Raw genomic sequence first — 18,744 nt, 5'->3', positions numbered from 1 at the left:
TGTGCTTGGGGCGTAGTCCAAGGCTATTCCCAGTGGGCCCTGCAATTCGTGTCACTGTACTATGCCAAGTGTGCCTTCCAGGTGGGGGCACTGTGTTCAGCTTTTACTGAAAGTGCAGTAACTGTACACATGCTCTTAGGCCCAATGGATGCTGGGCATGCTTACAGACTTTGTCCAATAGACTTTGCAGTTAGAGCAACTGTGCCCCGGGAATCGCTGAAGACCATGCTCAGAGAAATGTGGCAGCCAGGAATTCGCACAACCCATCAACAGAGGGTACTGAAATTGGGGGAACTGTTTTCTGTGTTCCTTTCTGGTTACGGCTGTAGGCCATAGCCAGCGTACATTGCAGGTAGACAGACTCCATGGCATATGTGCAGTTGTCACAGAGGTCAGTACCAGAGGCAGCTTTTGGTGCCAGTGGGGTGGCTAATAGGTTGCCAGCGGGAGGGGGCACTGAGCATCAGGGGGGAACCTGGAGTGGTGGCCACTCCCTGCCCTGGCTCTGCCACTGACTAAAGTGCCAAATAGCCAGAACTATGTAGCCTCACAAGGGGGTGCTAAAGCACCAACTATGAGCCAGAACAAGTAGCAGTGCTAACGTGCTACCCGTGTGCTGAATGTATGTAGCCTAAGAACACTTGCAGATTTTTTCTGCCTTCTTAAAGAAATCCCTTTCCCTACATGCCTCATGGCAGTCGTTTTTTTATGACTGAGTAGCGCTAATGCACCACCTTTGCACCAGAACTCAAAGGGATTAAAGTGTTTTTATTTTGTGTGTAATCCTTGAGATTGAAATTTGCCCACAACACAAGTTAATGGTGCGTTACATTTGAATTTAAAATTGGAGGATTTTAACCATTGGGGCCATGTGCATTTAGAAATGTGAAGCTTGTTACAACTGTATTTGACTTTACAGGGGAACTGAAGTGTGAAAGTCACCTCTTCAGTTCTAAGTCCGGTAGAGGTACGGTTTAAGAAGGTTGTATTGGGGTTTGTTACAGAGTTAGGCTGAACTCAAAATTCAATATAAGGTCAAGCAGCATGGCTTCTCCTTTTATTCCACAGTTCCAGTTCCCACTTGGATCCCCAAACCAGGTTCCCTTCCTAGGATAAATGGTCAGTTCAGTCACTTACTACTTACTGTCCCAGGGTTCCCATATTCCTTTCTTGACTCCTTGCCTGGTAGAGGATACAAGCTTCGTCTTGTATATTATTTTGGGGGGGCTGCAGGGGCTCTTTTCTGTGTCTGCGCCACATGTGCGCTCAAGTGTTAGGTTAAAAGAAGGGTAGAATCTTGGCAAGGGGGTGGTTGGCAGAGCCTCTAACAAGATCTTGGTAATCAGAGATTTTCCAGAGTCTTTCCCTCCACCTAGTTGCCATCTCCCTCTCTCAGCACCCTGACCTTGCTCCCCCAAACCTCCATTCTTACTTTCCTCCTTGATAGGCCACAACGGCCTCATACCTAGGGAAACCTCTACAGAACCTCCTGTCCTCTCAAACCCGTCTCCCTGTTTGGGCCTCCTCTCTCACACGCTCCTATGTCCACTCTTCTCCGACTCACTCTTGTCTAAGATAGGGAACAACACCTCATGGTCCTCCACACCTGTCTGAATTCCGCCTCATCCTGTCCTCCCCTTCTCATTTGTTTCCTAGCCGCCTTTCCATCTTCCTCGCAAATATCCTCTGGAACTTCCTTCTTGACACGCCTCCCCAGCCTTTAGCTGTTCTTCCTCCTGGCAGTTCTCCCCACTCCCTCTTGGGACTTCCATGCAACCTTCACTGATGTTTTCTTTAATGATCCCACACCTTCTACAACCTTGTTGCCACCTTCCAACCTCTCCTGTGATATTCCTCCACGTCTCCCTAGTAATGTGCTCTCATACTCTAACCTCCCTGCTCGTCCATTCAACTACCAATTTGTTTTTCTCAGCCTCTTTTTTCCTCGTGCTCCCTCCAACCTCCTCTCTCCTCACCCTTCACGATCTCCAACCACTGCTCTGCTTCGCCATCTCTCTGTCACCGACTCCCTTCACACCACATTCGCCATCTTCGATCACATACACCCCAACAGTCTGCTCCACTTACACTCGTTAGGCCCTTCCCATTCGGCCGTTCGGTCTGAGTGGAGGACACCTTTGGAGGTCTTGTGTATCTACAATGCGATTGGTGCAGTGATTCTGCTGCATTTGATTCAGCTGATAATTCAACAGCAATGTGCAGAATACTTTCATGCTCGGCCATCATCATGCGCAGTATTCGGTTGCTGCTGTGCAGAACTCCCTCCTGCTGCACTTTCTCCACGTTGCTGTTGAGATCTGGTGGGCAGGAATGGAGTCTAGACACAGACGTAAACGCATCATAACAGTTACCTAATGCAGTGGGCTGCCACCGAGCCCCCTAGTTTGTGAAATGGTCTCATGTGTTCCCTTGTATTCCATCCACCACAAAGTGAGTGGGTCACATGATAAAATATCAATGGGAGCCGGACTTCCCCAATAGTTCTGAGAAATCGCTAAATAGGAAGGGGTACCACAGAGTGGATACAGGAGTCAGCCTCTGCCTGCGTCCAGGGGCCAGGTGGGTAACCAGTGGACCCATATGCAGAGTAATACATTCAAAACCTGGGTGTACACCTGTATTCTCCCCACCCCAGGTAGCACACGACACCTTGCTTTGGTGTTGGCAAATAAAAGGATGTGGAATTTTATTTGCACAGTTATGGTCATAACAAACATAATCATAATTACATAACCATTATATGCTGTACTTTTGGGCACCGGGTCCTGAGGATGCCCCTTCTGGTCTGTGCCGCCTTCCTCATCCCACGACAGTGTGGTCACTGTACAGTGGCCTGTCTTCTTTCTCCTTCTCCTTTTTTCTAGGGTGGGAGGGTCCTGGGAAAAAGAAGAGAGAGACTCTGCATATGCAGTGAACTCTTTTGTCTGGGTCCCCATGCAGGGTCCCAAACTTAGCGTGGGCATCCCAGTGCCTTGTCCTCCCCCCTCCTTCATATCCTGGCCCCCCGCTCTCCCTCCCTTTCTCCCCCTACCTGCCCCCGGCATCTGTCATACATCACATGTTGAACCAGAGAATGACACAGACACATTGTTAAAGTTGGAAGATAAAATGCCTCAGCAGCTTTATTTGCATAAAGTCTTGGAGTTATCTTACAGGCGATCCGTAATTCACCGGTATCCTACTCAGTGGGCGGCTACCTAGGTAGCCCTTGCCCTCCCCCCCCTCCCTTATCTTCCTCGTCCGGTGGAAGCCTCAGATTGAGCCCGGCCCTTGCTAATAACCTCTCTCTACCCCGGCCGTTTGTAGATTTCCCATGCCCGTGTTTTCACTATGCCGTCCTTTTGCTCTAGGTCTTAGTTGGGGAATGCCCTGCCCCCCCGCTCCTACCCTGACACTTACCCTGTGTCCTGGATCTGGGTCTAGATAAAACCGGCAGACACGCGGTGCCTTGCTAGTGTTCAGGTTCCTATACCGGCGCCACCACAAGTGCCCCAACGTTACACTCATCCCATATCCGATGTTAAGGCCGACACCGCCCTCTGGTGCCGGCCCACCTTTGTGCCTGCCTAGTTGGTCATCGCTTTGCGATGCCTGTCTAATTTTAGTCTTTTCTACTCTACTCTGTCCCCCCCTTCGTCCCCCAATTGCTGCTTGTACTGGAAGCCCAGTCCTATCTATGCTATGCAGCCCCCCAGGTCTCCCTTCCGTCTTGCTGCGCCCCTAAGAACTTCCCTGTTCCCTCTCCCCCCAAGGCCCCCCAGTGAAGTCTGACCCAGTGTCCCCCTGCCAGCATGATGTCTCTTCCGGGTACCCTAGCCCTTCTTCTTCCTTCCTTTCCCAAACTTGCTCCTCCATTGCCCTGGTCCACCATTTTCTGAGTCCCGCCAAGCCCCCTCTCCCTGTCATTTCTGGCCCTCCATGTCCTGGCTCCCTTTCCCCCCAAATGCAGACTTCCCAGCCTTGTTCTTCCGTCCCTCGTCTCCTCTCCCCCCAGCTTTTTGTCCTTGCCCCCCCCTCCCTTTCCTTGGTACTGGCTTCCTCCCCCCTGTTCCCTCTATTAGCCTTGCTATCCTTTCTTCCCTTTCTTGGATCCCCCACCTCCCTCTCCCTCATGCCCCCCTCCTTCGTGAAGACTTCCCCTTGCTGTTATTTTGTCACCGTTACCTGACCCCCCGTAGTCTCCTCTTGTCCCCCCCCAACCGGCTTCCCTTGCTGCCCTTGTTTTGAGTTTGCTGTTCGTTCCCCCCCCCCCCCGCCATTTTGGGTCTTGGAATTGGCTCCCAAGTCCCCTACATCCCTCCCCTTTTTTCCCAGGGCCTCCCCCGAGCCTATTGCTCTTGGGGCGCCGTACATCTAATCTGTTGGCTGATCATTCCCCTATGGGTCTGCCAGTGCTTTTTTCAAGGGATTGACCTGTGACACCTCCAAGACTCTCTGCTGGCTGCCGGCGGCGGAGAGTCCCTCCCCCAGCTTGCACAGGGCACTCCCTTCCTTGATTTCGTAATCGTTCCACCCCAGCATCCCCCGTCCCCCCATTCCTTCGTGAGGATGCTGGGGCGATGGGGGTTGTGTGGGCGTACGTTGGTACGGGACGGGGGCGGAGCCAGCCAGGGGAGACATGGCCACCCCCTTATCCTCCACCTTACCCCCCACCCTCTCCCTCAGCCCCCCATCACGTGCATCCCGTGTTTTCTAGTGCCGTCCTACACAGCAAAACTTACTGCTCTCAGTCGCCAATTTCTCACCCCTGCAAATTGCATCACTCTGGCCAGAGCCCTTATCCTAACAAAACTAGATTACTGTAACATCCTCTTCCTGGGAACTTCCAAAACCAATATAAACAAAATCCAACTACTACAGAATAAAGCCCTTAGAGCGGCCTTAGGGATAAAGAAATCAGAACATATATCTAACATTAGAAGAGAAAATCACTGGCTGCCTATTGAAGCAAGGATCATATTCAAAACCCTTAGCATTGTCTACAAATGCACCACCAACAAAGCACCCAGCTACCTCAATAATTCCATCAAAAATAAAATGGCTTGCAGGCCGCTGAGATCCAATAATCTGGCCCTTTTAGAAGTTCCTGCATTTAAATATAGCAGAGCAGGAGGAAGTAGTTGCAAAGTTTTAGCCCCTTCGCATTGGAACTCCCTACCTCTAAGCATCAAAAAGCAGGAATCATTACAAAAATTCAAAAAAGCTCTGAAAACCTGGTTATTCAATAAATTTTGAACATAAGGTTATGGACTATCCCACCAATTGGAATCTGATTTAGGACCACATCTGCCTTGTAACGTCTGTATAAAAAATGTATTATTGTTTTGAAACTGTAACATTGTTTAATAATTGAATACCTTCTGCAGCCTTCGCCGTGATACCCCAGGGTCTGGGCGAGTAACAAATGTAATAAATAAATAAATAAATTCTAAGGACATAATTGCTGTGCCCACCTCGGACAGGTGCGTCCCATCTTTCTCGAAATACCCAGGTTCTTTTAAGGTGATGAGGGGGTGCCGAATCCATACCATCCCCCTACTTTTTAGGAAACCCCCCATGCGACTGTTCGTTTTCCTCCTTGCTTCCTCTATGGCCCCCTGGCGTACCGCACCCCTCCATTCCTGCCTTGCAATCATCTCGGACCACATCACCTCGCACTCCTCGAAAGTCCTCCCTATTCTGATTAGTAAATTTCTTAAAAGCTCTGACAAATCCTTCCTTCCTTTAGTCACCAGATCATTTCCTCCTATATGCAACAAGATAATGTCAGGCGAAGGGTGTTGTTGCGCCGCCTGTTCCAATGTCTCCCATACTGACGTGCTTTTCAAACCTCCCTTGGTGATCCAACTAATCTGCGTGTTCCGTAGGCCCAGGTTCCCGTCCCAAAACGCAATCCGAGCTCTGGCCGCTGCCCGGGCCACGAAGGAGTGGCCCACGACCCATACTCTGTTGGCTTCTGTGGAGACATGATTGGTTGTATTAGCTTGTGTGGCCTAGTTAGTGTCCCCTGTTCCCCATATGCCCCCCTAGCCCCCACCCCCCTGGACGCCATCGCGTTGACCCTGTTAACGCACATATAATTTTTATTTGTCGGATGTCCATCTCCCTATCCTTTTTGACCCTTTCCTCACCCAGGCCTTCCCTGCTTGCCGTCGTTGCTGTGCCTATGCGGAATGAGGGGGTTGAATATTGCCCAGGATCCACGCCCGAACTTGCCAGGGCCCCCTCTAATACTCGCCTGAATTGAAACTGGGTAAGTGGGGTTCCATCCTTGTGTCGGAACAAATACCCTGGTTCGCCCCCCCCTAATCGCAAAATATGCTGTCATGCTCTCAACTGGACAAAACGCCTCCTGTCCCAGTCTGGCCAACACCAGCTCGCTCCCCTTGGCCTTCTGGTCTGTTTTTGATATCCTGATGTTGACTGATATCCCCCCTCCTTTATGGCGTACATCTCCCCATAATAAGGCTCTGAAGCTTTGGTCATTCTTTGCTTTCGCCACTAACTCACTAATTCGTAGGGCCCCAAAAAAGGCCAATGCGAAGCCTGCCTTGAACATAACACTTTCATAATGCGAGTAGCACACCCCTGTAGTTGCTGTCATAACCTTCTGTAATAGTTCAAAATCAATGGGTTTCCTCACTAGAGTTGGTGAGGTTGATGCCATAGCCCCCCCGCCCCTATCCCAGCCTTTTAGTGCAGCTCTTACCAGAAAGCCCTTCGTTGGGTCATGCTGTCCTGCTAGCTGGCTATGAAATGCCACCGCGCTCAGATGTCCCGCCAGCCATGATCTCGACTTTCCCGCCCCCTTTGCCCAAAGCTCAAAACAATCCACCCTCTCTACCATGTTATCTCCCCCCAGATGTTTGGTGTGCTCCAAGAATGTATCATAATTGGCCTTGTATCGACTCCAAGTGCTCCCCGCCAATGCTCTGGAAGCGAGCCGCCTCATTCCTTGACCCAACTCACTAGCTGCCATAGTTCCTTGTTGAACGGAGTCATGATGGGCTCTGCTTGGATGTGCGCTTTCCTGAATCGTGTCATCTGCGAACGAGAAAGTGCATCAGCCGATGTGTTATCCACCCCAGGTACGTGACACGCTTTAACGGCCGCATTCATCATCAGGCATTTGCGAACCATGTGCCGTAGTAGGCACAACGTGGCCGGGCATTTTGCTGAATGTGTATTCACCGCCTGCACCACTGCCATATTGTCCGACCACACCACTAGTCGTTTGTTACTCAGTTTGCGCGACCAAATGTGCATTGCTGCCACCACTGGGAATAGCTCCAATATGTTGATGTTTTTGCATAGCCCCTTCCTCACCCATGCCTTAGGCCAGTCGGCCCGGCACCATTCCTTTCCTAATATCGCCCCAAATCCCACCCTACCTGCCGCGTCGGTGAACAACTAACTGTGCGCATGCCATCCAAGGGGACTGCCATATGCATACCCCATTGAATTCTCTTAAAAAGGTGCGCCATACTTTGAGGTCTTCCCTCAAACCCGCCCCGATGCGTATCTTATGCCACCCTTTTTCGTGCCTTCCTGTCGCCGCCGCCAAACGTCTTGCGAAAACTCTTCCGGCCGGTATCACCCTGGCGGCAAAATTGAACTTGCCCACCAAAGATTGAATTGTTTTTATGGTTACCTTATCCCCGTATAATGCCCTATCTATGTCGCCAATGAATTCCTCTATCTTTTCTGCCGGTAGTCTGCATGCCCCTTCCACTGTGTCTATTTCTATCCCCAGGTACGTTAACTTAGTGCAGGGTCCCTGTGTCTTGTCACCCGCCAGAGGTACTCCCAATTCCTCAGTTAATACCAAGAAAATATCGAGAAGCGTTGCGCAAATATTCGTGCCCCCTCTCCCTATGAACAGAAAATCATCCAAATAATGAGTTCCCCCCCCTGCCCTCCCTTTTATTGAGTGCCCATTCGAGGAAGGAACTGAATGCTTCAAAATAAGCGCACAAGATGCTGCACCCCATTGGCATGCACTTATCTACATATACCTGTCCCTCAAACTGGAAACCCAGGAGAAAGAAACTGTCCGGGTGAACAGGGAGCAACCTAAATGCTGCTTCTATGTCCACCTTCGCCAAGAGCGCCCCTTTTCCCGCTGCCCAGGCTAAGTTTATGGCCTGGTCAAACGATGCGTAAGTTACTGAACAAGCCTCTATGTCCAACCCATCGTTCACTGAGCCTCCTTTGGGGTGCGACAGGTTATGTATAAGGCAGAACTTCCCAGGTTCCTTCTTCGGTACCATCCCCAATGGGGAGATGATGAGGTTACTCAATTGGGGACCCTGGTAAGGTCCTGCCATCCTTCCTAATTCAATCTCTTTGTTAATCTTTGCCCTGGCCACATCGGCCCACTCGAAAATAGACTTGGAATTATTCGCTGTTCTGGCTCCCATGCGCCCTTCGTAAGGAATGCGGAACCTCTCCACGAACCCCTGTGCTAGTGTGTCCCTCCCCAGTGAAGCCGGGTACCGTGCCAGCCATGTGAGCAATCTATCGACCTTGATGGGGGAAAACCCTTTGTCATTAAGGCCATTCCCCGGCCCCCCCCCAGACTCCCTCCATTTTTGGTCCCCCTGCCCCCATCATTACCATTGCTGGCTCTCGTCCCTGCTCCCGGTGCCGTGAATGCCCTTGTCCCCTTTTTCCTTGATGAACCAATTATCGAGGCACCTTAAAGAAGAAAATTGTTTATTTTAGTATACAGAGTTTGTGTTGATACGAAATGACCGCATATATTGACCACATTAGACCATTGCCCCAGATGTTCACTGTTGAAGCCCCCCCCTGGCGCTTATTTTGATTGATCGCTTGCCTCTGGCCGTCCCCTGCACATCCGAGCTGGGTGGCCGTGGGTCCCACATGCAGAGCATGCATGTCTGAATTTGCAAGTCGCGCTCCAGTTGCATACCCCCTCATTGTAAAATCTGCAGCAAACCGGTGTCCTCCCGCTACCGGTGTTCATTCGCCCTGCCCCTGTTGGCCTTGTTATTGCTTCCGTGTGTACCGGCTGTACTGTACTTGTATTGCCCCAGACCGGTTCTGGCCCCATGTTGTTGGCCCATGCTGTCGGTTCCAACCTCCCCTCCCTTGGTGCCACTGGTCTGGGGGCCGTAGCTGCCCTGCTTAACCCTGCCCCGACTGCCGAGAAACCTTCCCCTGCCTCTGCCCAGGGATTGATGCGCCCTCCCGCCAGGATGATTGTCCCATCCGCTTGCTCTATTGTCCCACTGGAAGACTCCAGCCAGTCCTCGACTGACTTATGATTCCATTTAAGTTTGGTATCATGTTCCATTCGTAGACGAAATCGCTGGTCTCTCAAGAACCATTCGTTTCCGCCCTGTTGATTATATTCATGGATAACACATGCCCTGTATGCCATCAGGTGTGGGCCCAGGTCTGGGTCCTTTTGATTAAGAGTTTGGGACAATATCTTAAACGCTGCGAGCCAATTTTCCAGTGTTTCTTCAGGCCTTACTCTTTTCCTGGCCTTGGCTAATTCCCTCCCTCCTGCCTTTGTTTCGTGTTCCAAGAGAGATAATATGTCAATGAATTTGCCCTCCCAAATTTCTTGCTTCACCCACTCAGGCAACAGCCATGCTGAGTAATTTCCACCTGTTGCTGGCGGTAATTTGGTATTCATGCCCTCTACCCCGTTGCTAATTGTGGCGCCAGTGGCTGGGGTGCCGCTTATTGCCCCTTCTCCCCCCCCTGCCAGACCTTGCTTGCTCCCGTGGTGGCCGCCACAGGTGCCCTGCTTGCTGTGGGGGCCAATGCGGCTGTTGCCCCTTGCTCCGCCAACACTGCCCTTACTATTTTTTGTATGAATTCCGACTCACCATCACCGCCCACCGGCACACTGCCTGGTACCGACCCGGCCACCCGGTCTGGTGGTGTTATCAATTTCGGTTGGGCCTTAGGCGGCGGGGCGGGCGGCTGTGCAGGCGTAGGTACATTTGGCATGCCTGTGGGTGGTGCCGGTGTCGCCCCCAACCTCGCTTTTAAAGCTGCCAGTTCTTCCTCCAAGTCCCTTTTAGTGTTTTTTACGTGTGGGCCCCCGCTTGTTTTCGCCGTACGCTTCCGTGGGGGGGCCCCCCTCATGTCCCACACCCGCAGGTGAGTTCTCGTGGCCCCCGATGCCTTCGCCATTTGTCGAATCCTTGTTCTCCGGAACGGCTTTGCCCCCCTCCGGGTTGCTTCCCGGGGTGGCGACTATGTTGGTGATTGTCGGGCCCCCCATCCTTGCCATGGCAGCCTGCCACCCCAGGACCTCTGTGAGGGCTAGAAATTCCGCCCAAGATTGTGCGTCCATTCCTCGCCCCGTGGTTGATGGTCCGGCTGCTTCCTCCACTGTCTGGCCGTCTTCCGATAGCACGAGCTCTACCACCTCCAGAGCGACGTTAACTGCACTTGCATGTACCGACATGTTGACCTATGTAAAACAAATGTTTCGGTCACTGTGGGGTACATAAAACTTGTTTACCCTAGCAGCCTTCGAGTGGTGGGGGCTAATCCCATACATGATAAAATTGCACGCGGACCCCTCGTAAAACACTCTATGCACCCGCGCGGCTCATCGGGCTCTGAACTAACGCACCATGCCCTAATGGACCCTGCAGCCGCAAACATGAGCAACCTTCCGCCAAACCCCTTCCCCTCCTTTTCCGGCTATCAGCTGGGCCCTAGCGCTAGGAATCCCAAAGGAACCCCATTAGAGCATAATTATAAAATTTTTCTGCATAACAAATCTCCAAGATACTGTGCGCCGGGTATTACCGCTCTTCCTTGTCGTATAACCTTGCATGTCACAGTGCTCATTCCCTTGCAGGCACCGGCTGTTACCATTCCCTGTGCTTTGCATGTGAATTACCAGCTCTCCCTGTATTGCCTGCTCCTTTAGTTATAGTTCTGCACCCATTAGAACACCTGTCTGTAAGTGGATTTAAGATTGCGGTGTGTGCCAATGCTTGTCCCTTGTCACTCCATATGTAACTACTTTCCCCCTTATGACCCTTTATCACCAATCCCGTGGCCTGTCCATCTCTGCCACCCCTTCATTTCAACAATGGGAAGTGGCCACTGGGAGACTGCGCCCCATAATACCGTTCATCCACTTTCCTTATTGCACAACCCAATCTACTTTATACTGCGGAACCCAGGTGCCCCTGTGCCCACCCGAGGCCCTGGAAGTATTTTATTCAAGATGGCCCGTATTACACATCTACAGAGCAATAAAGCGATGCTCCCAGTACGGTAAGCCGTCAATCCTACTCGTGCCTTATGTGACAACTTTGTGGCAATTTCCACAAACAATTCCTTTCCAACATAAACTTGCCCACCCAACTTCCCCTGTTTGTTCCCCAGGGCAACCATGTGTCCCAGTGTTAAAGAACGCAGCGCCTCTCTACCTGTTTCCATAAGTTGGCTGTAGCCACTAAATTTTTACTCGATGATGACTTCCCTCCCGCCCCCCCGCCTAATGGCCCCGTGAGCAGGAGGGCGGCTGGACCTCCCCCACTAGGGGCTGCGTCCGCCATGCCATCTTCACTGGCGGCGAAGACGACCGCGTGGCACGAGCTGGCAATGCGTGAGGTAGAGAGGGGCAGGAAGAGGAAGGTGGGACCCCGATCGGGATCGATCGATCAGCGATCCGAGTTGCGTCTCAGGGAGCCCCCCTGACACCAGAAAAGCGGTGCGCGGGCAAGGGTTAGCTCACGCCGGCCGCCTCCGCTCCGGCAAGGGGCCGGGAGAACAGCCGCACAGTGCCGGGCGCCACAGCAGGCGCTGCACTGCGAGTCCTCCATCAACCATACTTCCCATGTGTAGCTCTCCAAAACATTCACACCACAAATGCCTGCTTCACACGTGCACCATGCTGACGATAACAAAGGGCTGAAGGTCCATTCTAATGCTCCGCCCAGTATATCAACACCGAGGATCGACCCAGTGTCTGGACCACACCACACCGAATTGAACACCAGGACACCATGCACCCTATTTTTCCAGCCCATTCTCTGCTCCCTTTCTTTTTTCTTCCTTTCCCCCCCTTTTTCTTCTTTTTAACCATGGACTATACACAAACAAGATCCCGTCCACCACGAAGAATCATGCAGCCCCACTCAACTCTAGACACCTTCCCATGACGGAAAGCATAGAGGACCGTTAAAGTGGCATTCCTCAAAAAAAAAAAAAAACTCCCCTGCTCTCCAAGGCCAAGTTGCTGCCATAGAAACCAGAACCAAAACCGCAAGATATAACACCTTAAACCAAAGCGCTTTACGGAGCACATATTTACATTGAATATCACCCCACCGAATTTGGTGCCTAATTATTAATTCGAACCTGCGACCTGCAGATCCCGTTCAGATAGCAGCAGCGAGCACTCAACCCGCTGAGTTATCCTCCCGACTATGTATCATATCCTTTGGAAACCCCCGCTAATACAACTGCATGTACCTTAGTTCTTTTGGGGAACATCATGTTCTTAACGCGAGAAAATGCTGAGACAATACAACCCAAACAATCCTCTTCCCCCAAGTCAGCTAGCTTTTCGATATATCCCTCAAACTGGACATGTCCTAATTCTTTTAGATAACATAATTTTTCAACACACAGCGCTATTCCCCCCCCCCCCCCCCAAGTACATAATTTATTGGGAACACACAAAACGCTATAAAACTGCCCCTCTTTCTTCTTTCAATTAACCCCAGCCTATGAACCCATGACGTTGGTGGAAATCACCTGGGACTCCGTAACACCAAATCGCCGCTCCTCCCCTCCCCGCCCGTCGAACGCATCGTGCCTCGACCGAGAGGCCACGCCACACCTGGGCCACGTGTCCGAAACCTTCCCTCGGGGGCCCTCGGGGGCCCCCGTGTGCGACAAGCCCAACCATGAGCCACTCCCCATGGGACTCTCCCAGACCCCCCACCCCTCCTCTCACCGCACCGCATCGCCCGTATCCCGCACTGTGCCATCCATCCAAATGTGCCGTTTGGCCCATGCTCGGCCCCCCCCACGGCCGCCAGTGGCCACAAGGCCTTGGCCCCCTACCAAGACAAACCAGCCGCCATGTGTCCTCCCCCAGCCCGCGAACGCCGCACACCTCTTCCCCAGCCACCTATGCGGTGGTGGGCACTGGGGCTCGTCGGTAATGCGGGTCGGCCGTGCCGTCACTCAAAAGGCATCCGCGAGGACCTGGAAATGTGCATGGAGGATGGTCCGAGGTATTTTGCTGGGGAAGAGCACACACAACAACCCGTGCAGTCCCCTCCCCCCTCACTACACACACCACAATCGCATCGAACCACCACATACTTCCTCAAACCCTGACATCCACCATCCGCGTGTACCCCGGCGGGCAGTTCGGCAGGGCAAGGGGGCCCAGGGGCCGGGCCCAGGGAAAGGGCGACGGTTGTGGGAACCGCGTGGGCCACGGCGGCAGGCCTGCTGGCAGAAGGGGAAAAGGGGGGGGAGTGCAGGCGGGCTCAGCCTGCACTTTGTCCGCGTGGCTCATCGGACAAAACCGAACTAAGCCGCATTTCTCGCGACGTTGTAAATTCACAGTATACATGTAAAACACAAAAACAAGCCCAGCAACATTCAACACGCCATAGTTAATCTACACTTTAACTCCCAAATCAATGCATGGTTTGCCACGCCGGTATTCATAGACATATCAGATCTCTAAATGCGGCAGCACCCGGAGGACCCTGCTAAAAGGTACTTAGTGGAAACACGTTAAACCCTGTCCCTCGGCACCCTGATGTGGCCGCTCTATATCTTAATAGCGTATATCTAGCCTTCCTGCACCATTTTGTGTTAGCAGTAGCACAAGTAAAACACCTGCAGGCCCTCTGACAATTCTAGCAGTACCTGCGGCAGGCCTGCTGGCAGAAGGGGAAAAAGGGGGGGAGGGAGTGCAGGCGGCCCGTGGGCGGGCGCCAAGGAGAGCAAGGCTCAGCATGGGTAGAATGGGCACCACCGGGTAATGTTCTGAATGATCGGGTGGGGGAGCGCAGCACAGGGCAGACCAGCAGCTGCGCCGGCGTGCCAGCCCACTCACCCCAGCAACTACGCCCAGCGCCATCGAGAAATCCCCGTCCACTATGGCGCGGCGGCCCAAGAAAGGAAAACACATTTTTAGCCGGCCCCCGCCCCCTCGGCAATATCGAAGCTCCCCCGATGCACCGCGGCAACCATCGGGTGATTCATGGCCCCACCCCCCCGCATGCAACCTAGTAACGTGGCGCGACAACCCAACAATCCCAACCCGCGCCTTTTTCTAGTGATGCAGCGGACACCCTGCCCCTCTCCAACGAACCCATGCTCGCCTCCCAACCAACACATGCGGCCACCTCCCCACTTCTCCACTCCGGTCGCAACGGCCAATGATCCGTCTAACACTGTAAATCTCCCACCCCGACGCGCTGCCTCACCACCCCCCACATTCGCATGCTTAGACCCTCCCGTGTACCCACCTCGATGCGTCCACTCGGGAACCGACCACCGCTGCCACAGGAACCTCCTGGAATCTCCTCAGCAAACCTCCTGGAAACGAAGCGGGCACCTTCCTCCCGCTCCCCGACAATAGACGATCCAAACGAACGAAACGACGATCCGGTGAGGCAGGAAACCGAGGGAGAATGTGCGCTTGTTTTCAAACGCCCGTGCCTTTATGGGCCGCTTCTCCCTCAGTTTCCCACCCCGCCCCTCATGTTTCGCGCGCTTCAGGGGGCGGGCTGACGTGTTCCTCTCCCCCTCCCGCCCCCTGACCAATCGTCCTCGTGGGGAGGAGGGCGGCTGGACCACCACCACTAAGGGGCGGCGCCCGCCATGCCACCTTCTCTGGCGCGTTCGCCCGCCAGATTCTGCTTCTGTGCTGAAAATCGGCCCCTTATATTGGACCCGGGGGCTGGCTCTGGTTCTTTGTTGTGCCTATGTGGTGGGCTGTGCTGCCAGCCCCCTGGCCGGATGGCGCCGACGGCATCAGCACCCGGGGTGCTTTCTGTCTGTTTGCCCTGCCTGTTTCTTTCCTGTCCCTCCTAGGTGCTTAGTACCTCTTTGGGAGGAAGGGCAAGGTGTTGCTTAACACCTTGCCCTTCATTCTTATTGCCCGAGCTTGGCGACCGTCTGCCGTGCGTGAGGGGAGAGGGGGCCCGCCTCCCTTTTGTGTTGGACTGGTGCTCGGCCCTCTCCCCCGCCTGACAGCCATGGGGCACTGGTCACTTGCCCCCGCTTGGTACCGTTGCAATGTTGGCCAGTAGTCTGGGTGCTGCTCTACGTACTCCTTCTGGGCGCAGCATCACAGAGCCTGTGGCGGCACCCGGCGCTTGTGACCACCCCATCCTTCACACCCAGCCACAGGTCGGAGGGGGACTTAGTCACCTTTTTCTTGCCTTCTGATCAAATAGCCCCTTTGAAACAAAAAAAAAGTTACAAGTGGGACCTACTTAAAGTACCTAAGTGTAATTCTTTGAAAGCGTGAATGACTTTTGACCATGATGTCTTTTCCTTCTTGTAGGGACTAATGACAGATGAAACCATATCAAACGTGCCCATTCTAATACTTGGCAACAAGATAGACCGGCCAGAAGCCATCAGCGAAGAGCGGTTACGGGAACTATTTGGCCTCTACGGACAGACCACAGGGAAGGTACTTTGCCCTTTACACCAACTGCCAACAGAATGTTCCAAAGTGTTTTTTCATAGACTTTGCTGCTTGCGGGTTGAATTGTGGCTCTGCTCTAATACGGGCTTAATAAGGCGACCGGCGCAGACACATTTCTGCATAGACCAGTGTTTTCCAGGGATGATTAAAGCAGACTGGCATGCGTCATAATGGAACATATGTGTACCCATTTAAAACAGAACATTAACATATTAACCTGTGGAATGCAAGAATGTTAGCAGTTCTAGTAATTCCCGATTAGACCATGGACTAGATGTAAAAAAAATAAAAAAAAACTCTCCTGTTGCACAATATATGCAGAGTCCAGAGTGCAACACTCTCCTGTTGCACAATATATGCAGAGTCCAGAGTGCAACACTCTCCTGTTGCACAATATATCCAGAGTGCAGTGCACAGCACGATTAACCCCGGCGCTGAATGACCTGCAAGGACACATGCATGTGGCAAGGAAGCAGGGCAGGAGTCAGTGCGCCACGTTTCATCACATGTATCTGCATTTATAGCACCAGTTCTGCCAACTTTTTTTGAATAGTTGATGTAAAAGGCAGCCAGCAAAACATTGATGTATTTCTCGTGCAGATTTACCGTTTCATAGAGGAGCAGTATACTTGTTCGTTTTCTAAAATATCATTGAGTTCATCTCCCACCTATTTTGGGGGCGGGGGATGGATCTTGTTATGTGCGTCGAAGGTCACCCAGGGAGGAGGTGTGGCTGCGTGGAAAGAGTTTAGTGGCAAATGTGCAGTTGTCTAAAGCATCACACGTTTACATTCCAAACAGGCAAAGGAAGAGCGATTTAGTATTCTCGTCTTTATAGGTTGCTGGGCTGTGTAAAAGAGCTGTCCCCTCAGTAAGTCATGTAGGATTTGGAAAAACGGATTAACAGACCAAAAAAAAAAGAATGACTTCGCCATTGCGTTACTTATATCTACGCCTCTATTTTTGTTTATTTTCTCTTTACATCTTATATTTTATTTAGCAAGGTTATCAGGAATATTGATAAACGGACACACCTCAAGTTTCTTAAATTGTAAACAAATGTAATCCTAGGACTAATAACCAGATAGATAGTGAAGAAGTCTTGGTACACTTGAGATGTGGGTCCTGTAAATATAGTTCACTTAAAATTCGTCCTTTTTAGAGTAAACATGTGGTGTCATATGAGAAATTCATGGATGTATGCAAATTCACATGCTGTCGGCTAACTTTGAAAACCTTTTTAAAAGAAAGTATCTACTTTTGTTGTCTTTTAGGGAAAAGTCTCAATAAAAGACCTGAACACCAGACCACTGGAAGTCTTCATGTGCAGTGTATTAAAGAGGCAGGGCTATGGAGAAGGATTCCGCTGGCTTTCACAGTATATTGACTAATGGATTGCATTTGCGTACTCTGTTATCAGATCATCCAGCCTACTTAACATGACCTCATTACAGTTTGTGGTCAAATGTTTGACCGTGAAACATGTTTTTTAGGATTACAACTGTTATATGAACTGTAAAATTATACGTTTGAGTGTGATCAAGTTTGTATGTTTGAATTGTGTCTGGTTGCTCCTAATCTAACGATATAATTTATTTTTTGGTATGTATAACTTGACCTTTTCATCTACTACAAATATACAAGAATACCATTTCAGTACATTATGAAAAAATGCTTTTTTAATAAAATGAAAACTGCAAATATGTGAATCGTATTCAACGATTATGTTCAATTTTCAAAATGTCATAAAAAAAAAGTTAAATAAACCCAGTCAATATTTCCATCTTTGTAACCGACAATAGGGAGTTCATGGATACTTGATATTTTTCCACTGTAATCTATCCCATGTAAAAAGATGCAATAAATGAAATCACATTTTATTTATAACAAGAGTTTTTTTCATTTCACTGGGTTTTAACTGGAGGGGTCTTCAATAAAGAAGTCCGTGTTTTTTACTTCACCGAGCGAGGCCACCGATCGTGGCAAAAACCACTACACCAGAGCACTTACTTATTTTTTTGTAAAAATCCATTAATTCGGCCCATGGTTACATGAAATTACAGGTGTGTGGTAGGGGGAAGAGGTAGAAACATTCAACCATAAGCGTGGTAGGGGGAAGAGGTAGAAACATTCAACCATAAGCATGTAGCCCTCTTTTATAGGGAATTCTCTCCCTCCTGTCACTTGACTCCTAAGATTTTACAAGAGTATTGAGAAATACCAGGCAGGTCGTTCAGACGTGAACCACATTATTCGGCCCAGTTATCAATCCTAGCCTTTTTACTTCAATGACTCCTGGAAGATATGCAGGGTACCACACCGATACCTGGATCTCCATTTCTAGTTGCCCTTTACGGATGTCTAGCAGCGGGTTCCTTTCATTCGTTGTTTCAAAACTTCAGTCCATTAACAGCAGGATCATGCACCCATCATGCTAATTTTCTTTTTTTCAGGTTTGAAGCCTTCACAATGCTGCCTCTCATGTCAGGGCTTCGCAAGATGACAATTATTATTTCACCCATGTTGTGCTTGTAGCTTTTTAGACATCTGAAAATCCCCCTTCATCTGCTGTATTCTCTCTCCCAATGCTGCCAGAACCCTCTCATTAATGAAGTTTACTATATAACCGCAATAATTCCCCTCTTCCCCCCGCTTCTGGAGGAAAGCTCAGTTGGCATGGTCACATTTTAGGACATTCCATTCCCCAGCCTCCACAGTTTTTATACCTTTGCAATGTTGAAATGTGTTGGGATGCACTCAGTGTCCCAACCAGGCAAAGAGGTTCAGGTTGAGGAAAACCTATTAGAGAACAACATTATGGAAGCAGAGTGAAGGTTGTGCCACGCACAGCACATACATTGTATTACTTAGGTGAGAGACATTAGATACCCACAAATAGCAACACAGAAATAGCAACTGATGTATTAATGTTGTGGTGGCAGAGGCTATAAATGTGGCAGTAGTATAGGCCCATTCTTGGGTTGATGTATTGTATCGACGTAGGGTAGCATGATGTGCAGGAAGGATGG

General features: G+C 50.8%; 1 protein-coding gene across 2 annotated transcripts in view; it reads left to right on the top strand.

Moving 5' to 3' along the window:
• Positions 1-17,605, top strand: part of SAR1B (secretion associated Ras related GTPase 1B) — a 543,089-nt gene extending 525,484 nt beyond the window's left edge. For both annotated transcript variants that reach the window (XM_069652568.1, XM_069652569.1), the window contains exons 7-8: positions 15,569-15,700; positions 16,990-17,605. In XM_069652568.1, coding sequence (XP_069508669.1) covers positions 15,569-15,700; positions 16,990-17,106 — 249 coding nt within the window. In that variant the 3' untranslated portion in view covers positions 17,107-17,605. The remainder of the gene's footprint in view (positions 1-15,568; positions 15,701-16,989) is intronic.
• Positions 17,606-18,744: the final 1,139 nt, after the last annotated feature.

The sequence above is a fragment of the Ambystoma mexicanum genome, chromosome 3p, assembly GCF_040938575.1.
Source record: "Ambystoma mexicanum isolate Mex_15411 chromosome 3p, UKY_AmexF1_1, whole genome shotgun sequence".
Classification (NCBI taxonomy): Eukaryota; Metazoa; Chordata; class Amphibia; order Caudata; family Ambystomatidae; genus Ambystoma; species Ambystoma mexicanum.
This window is presented reverse-complemented; position numbering and strand designations above follow the sequence as displayed.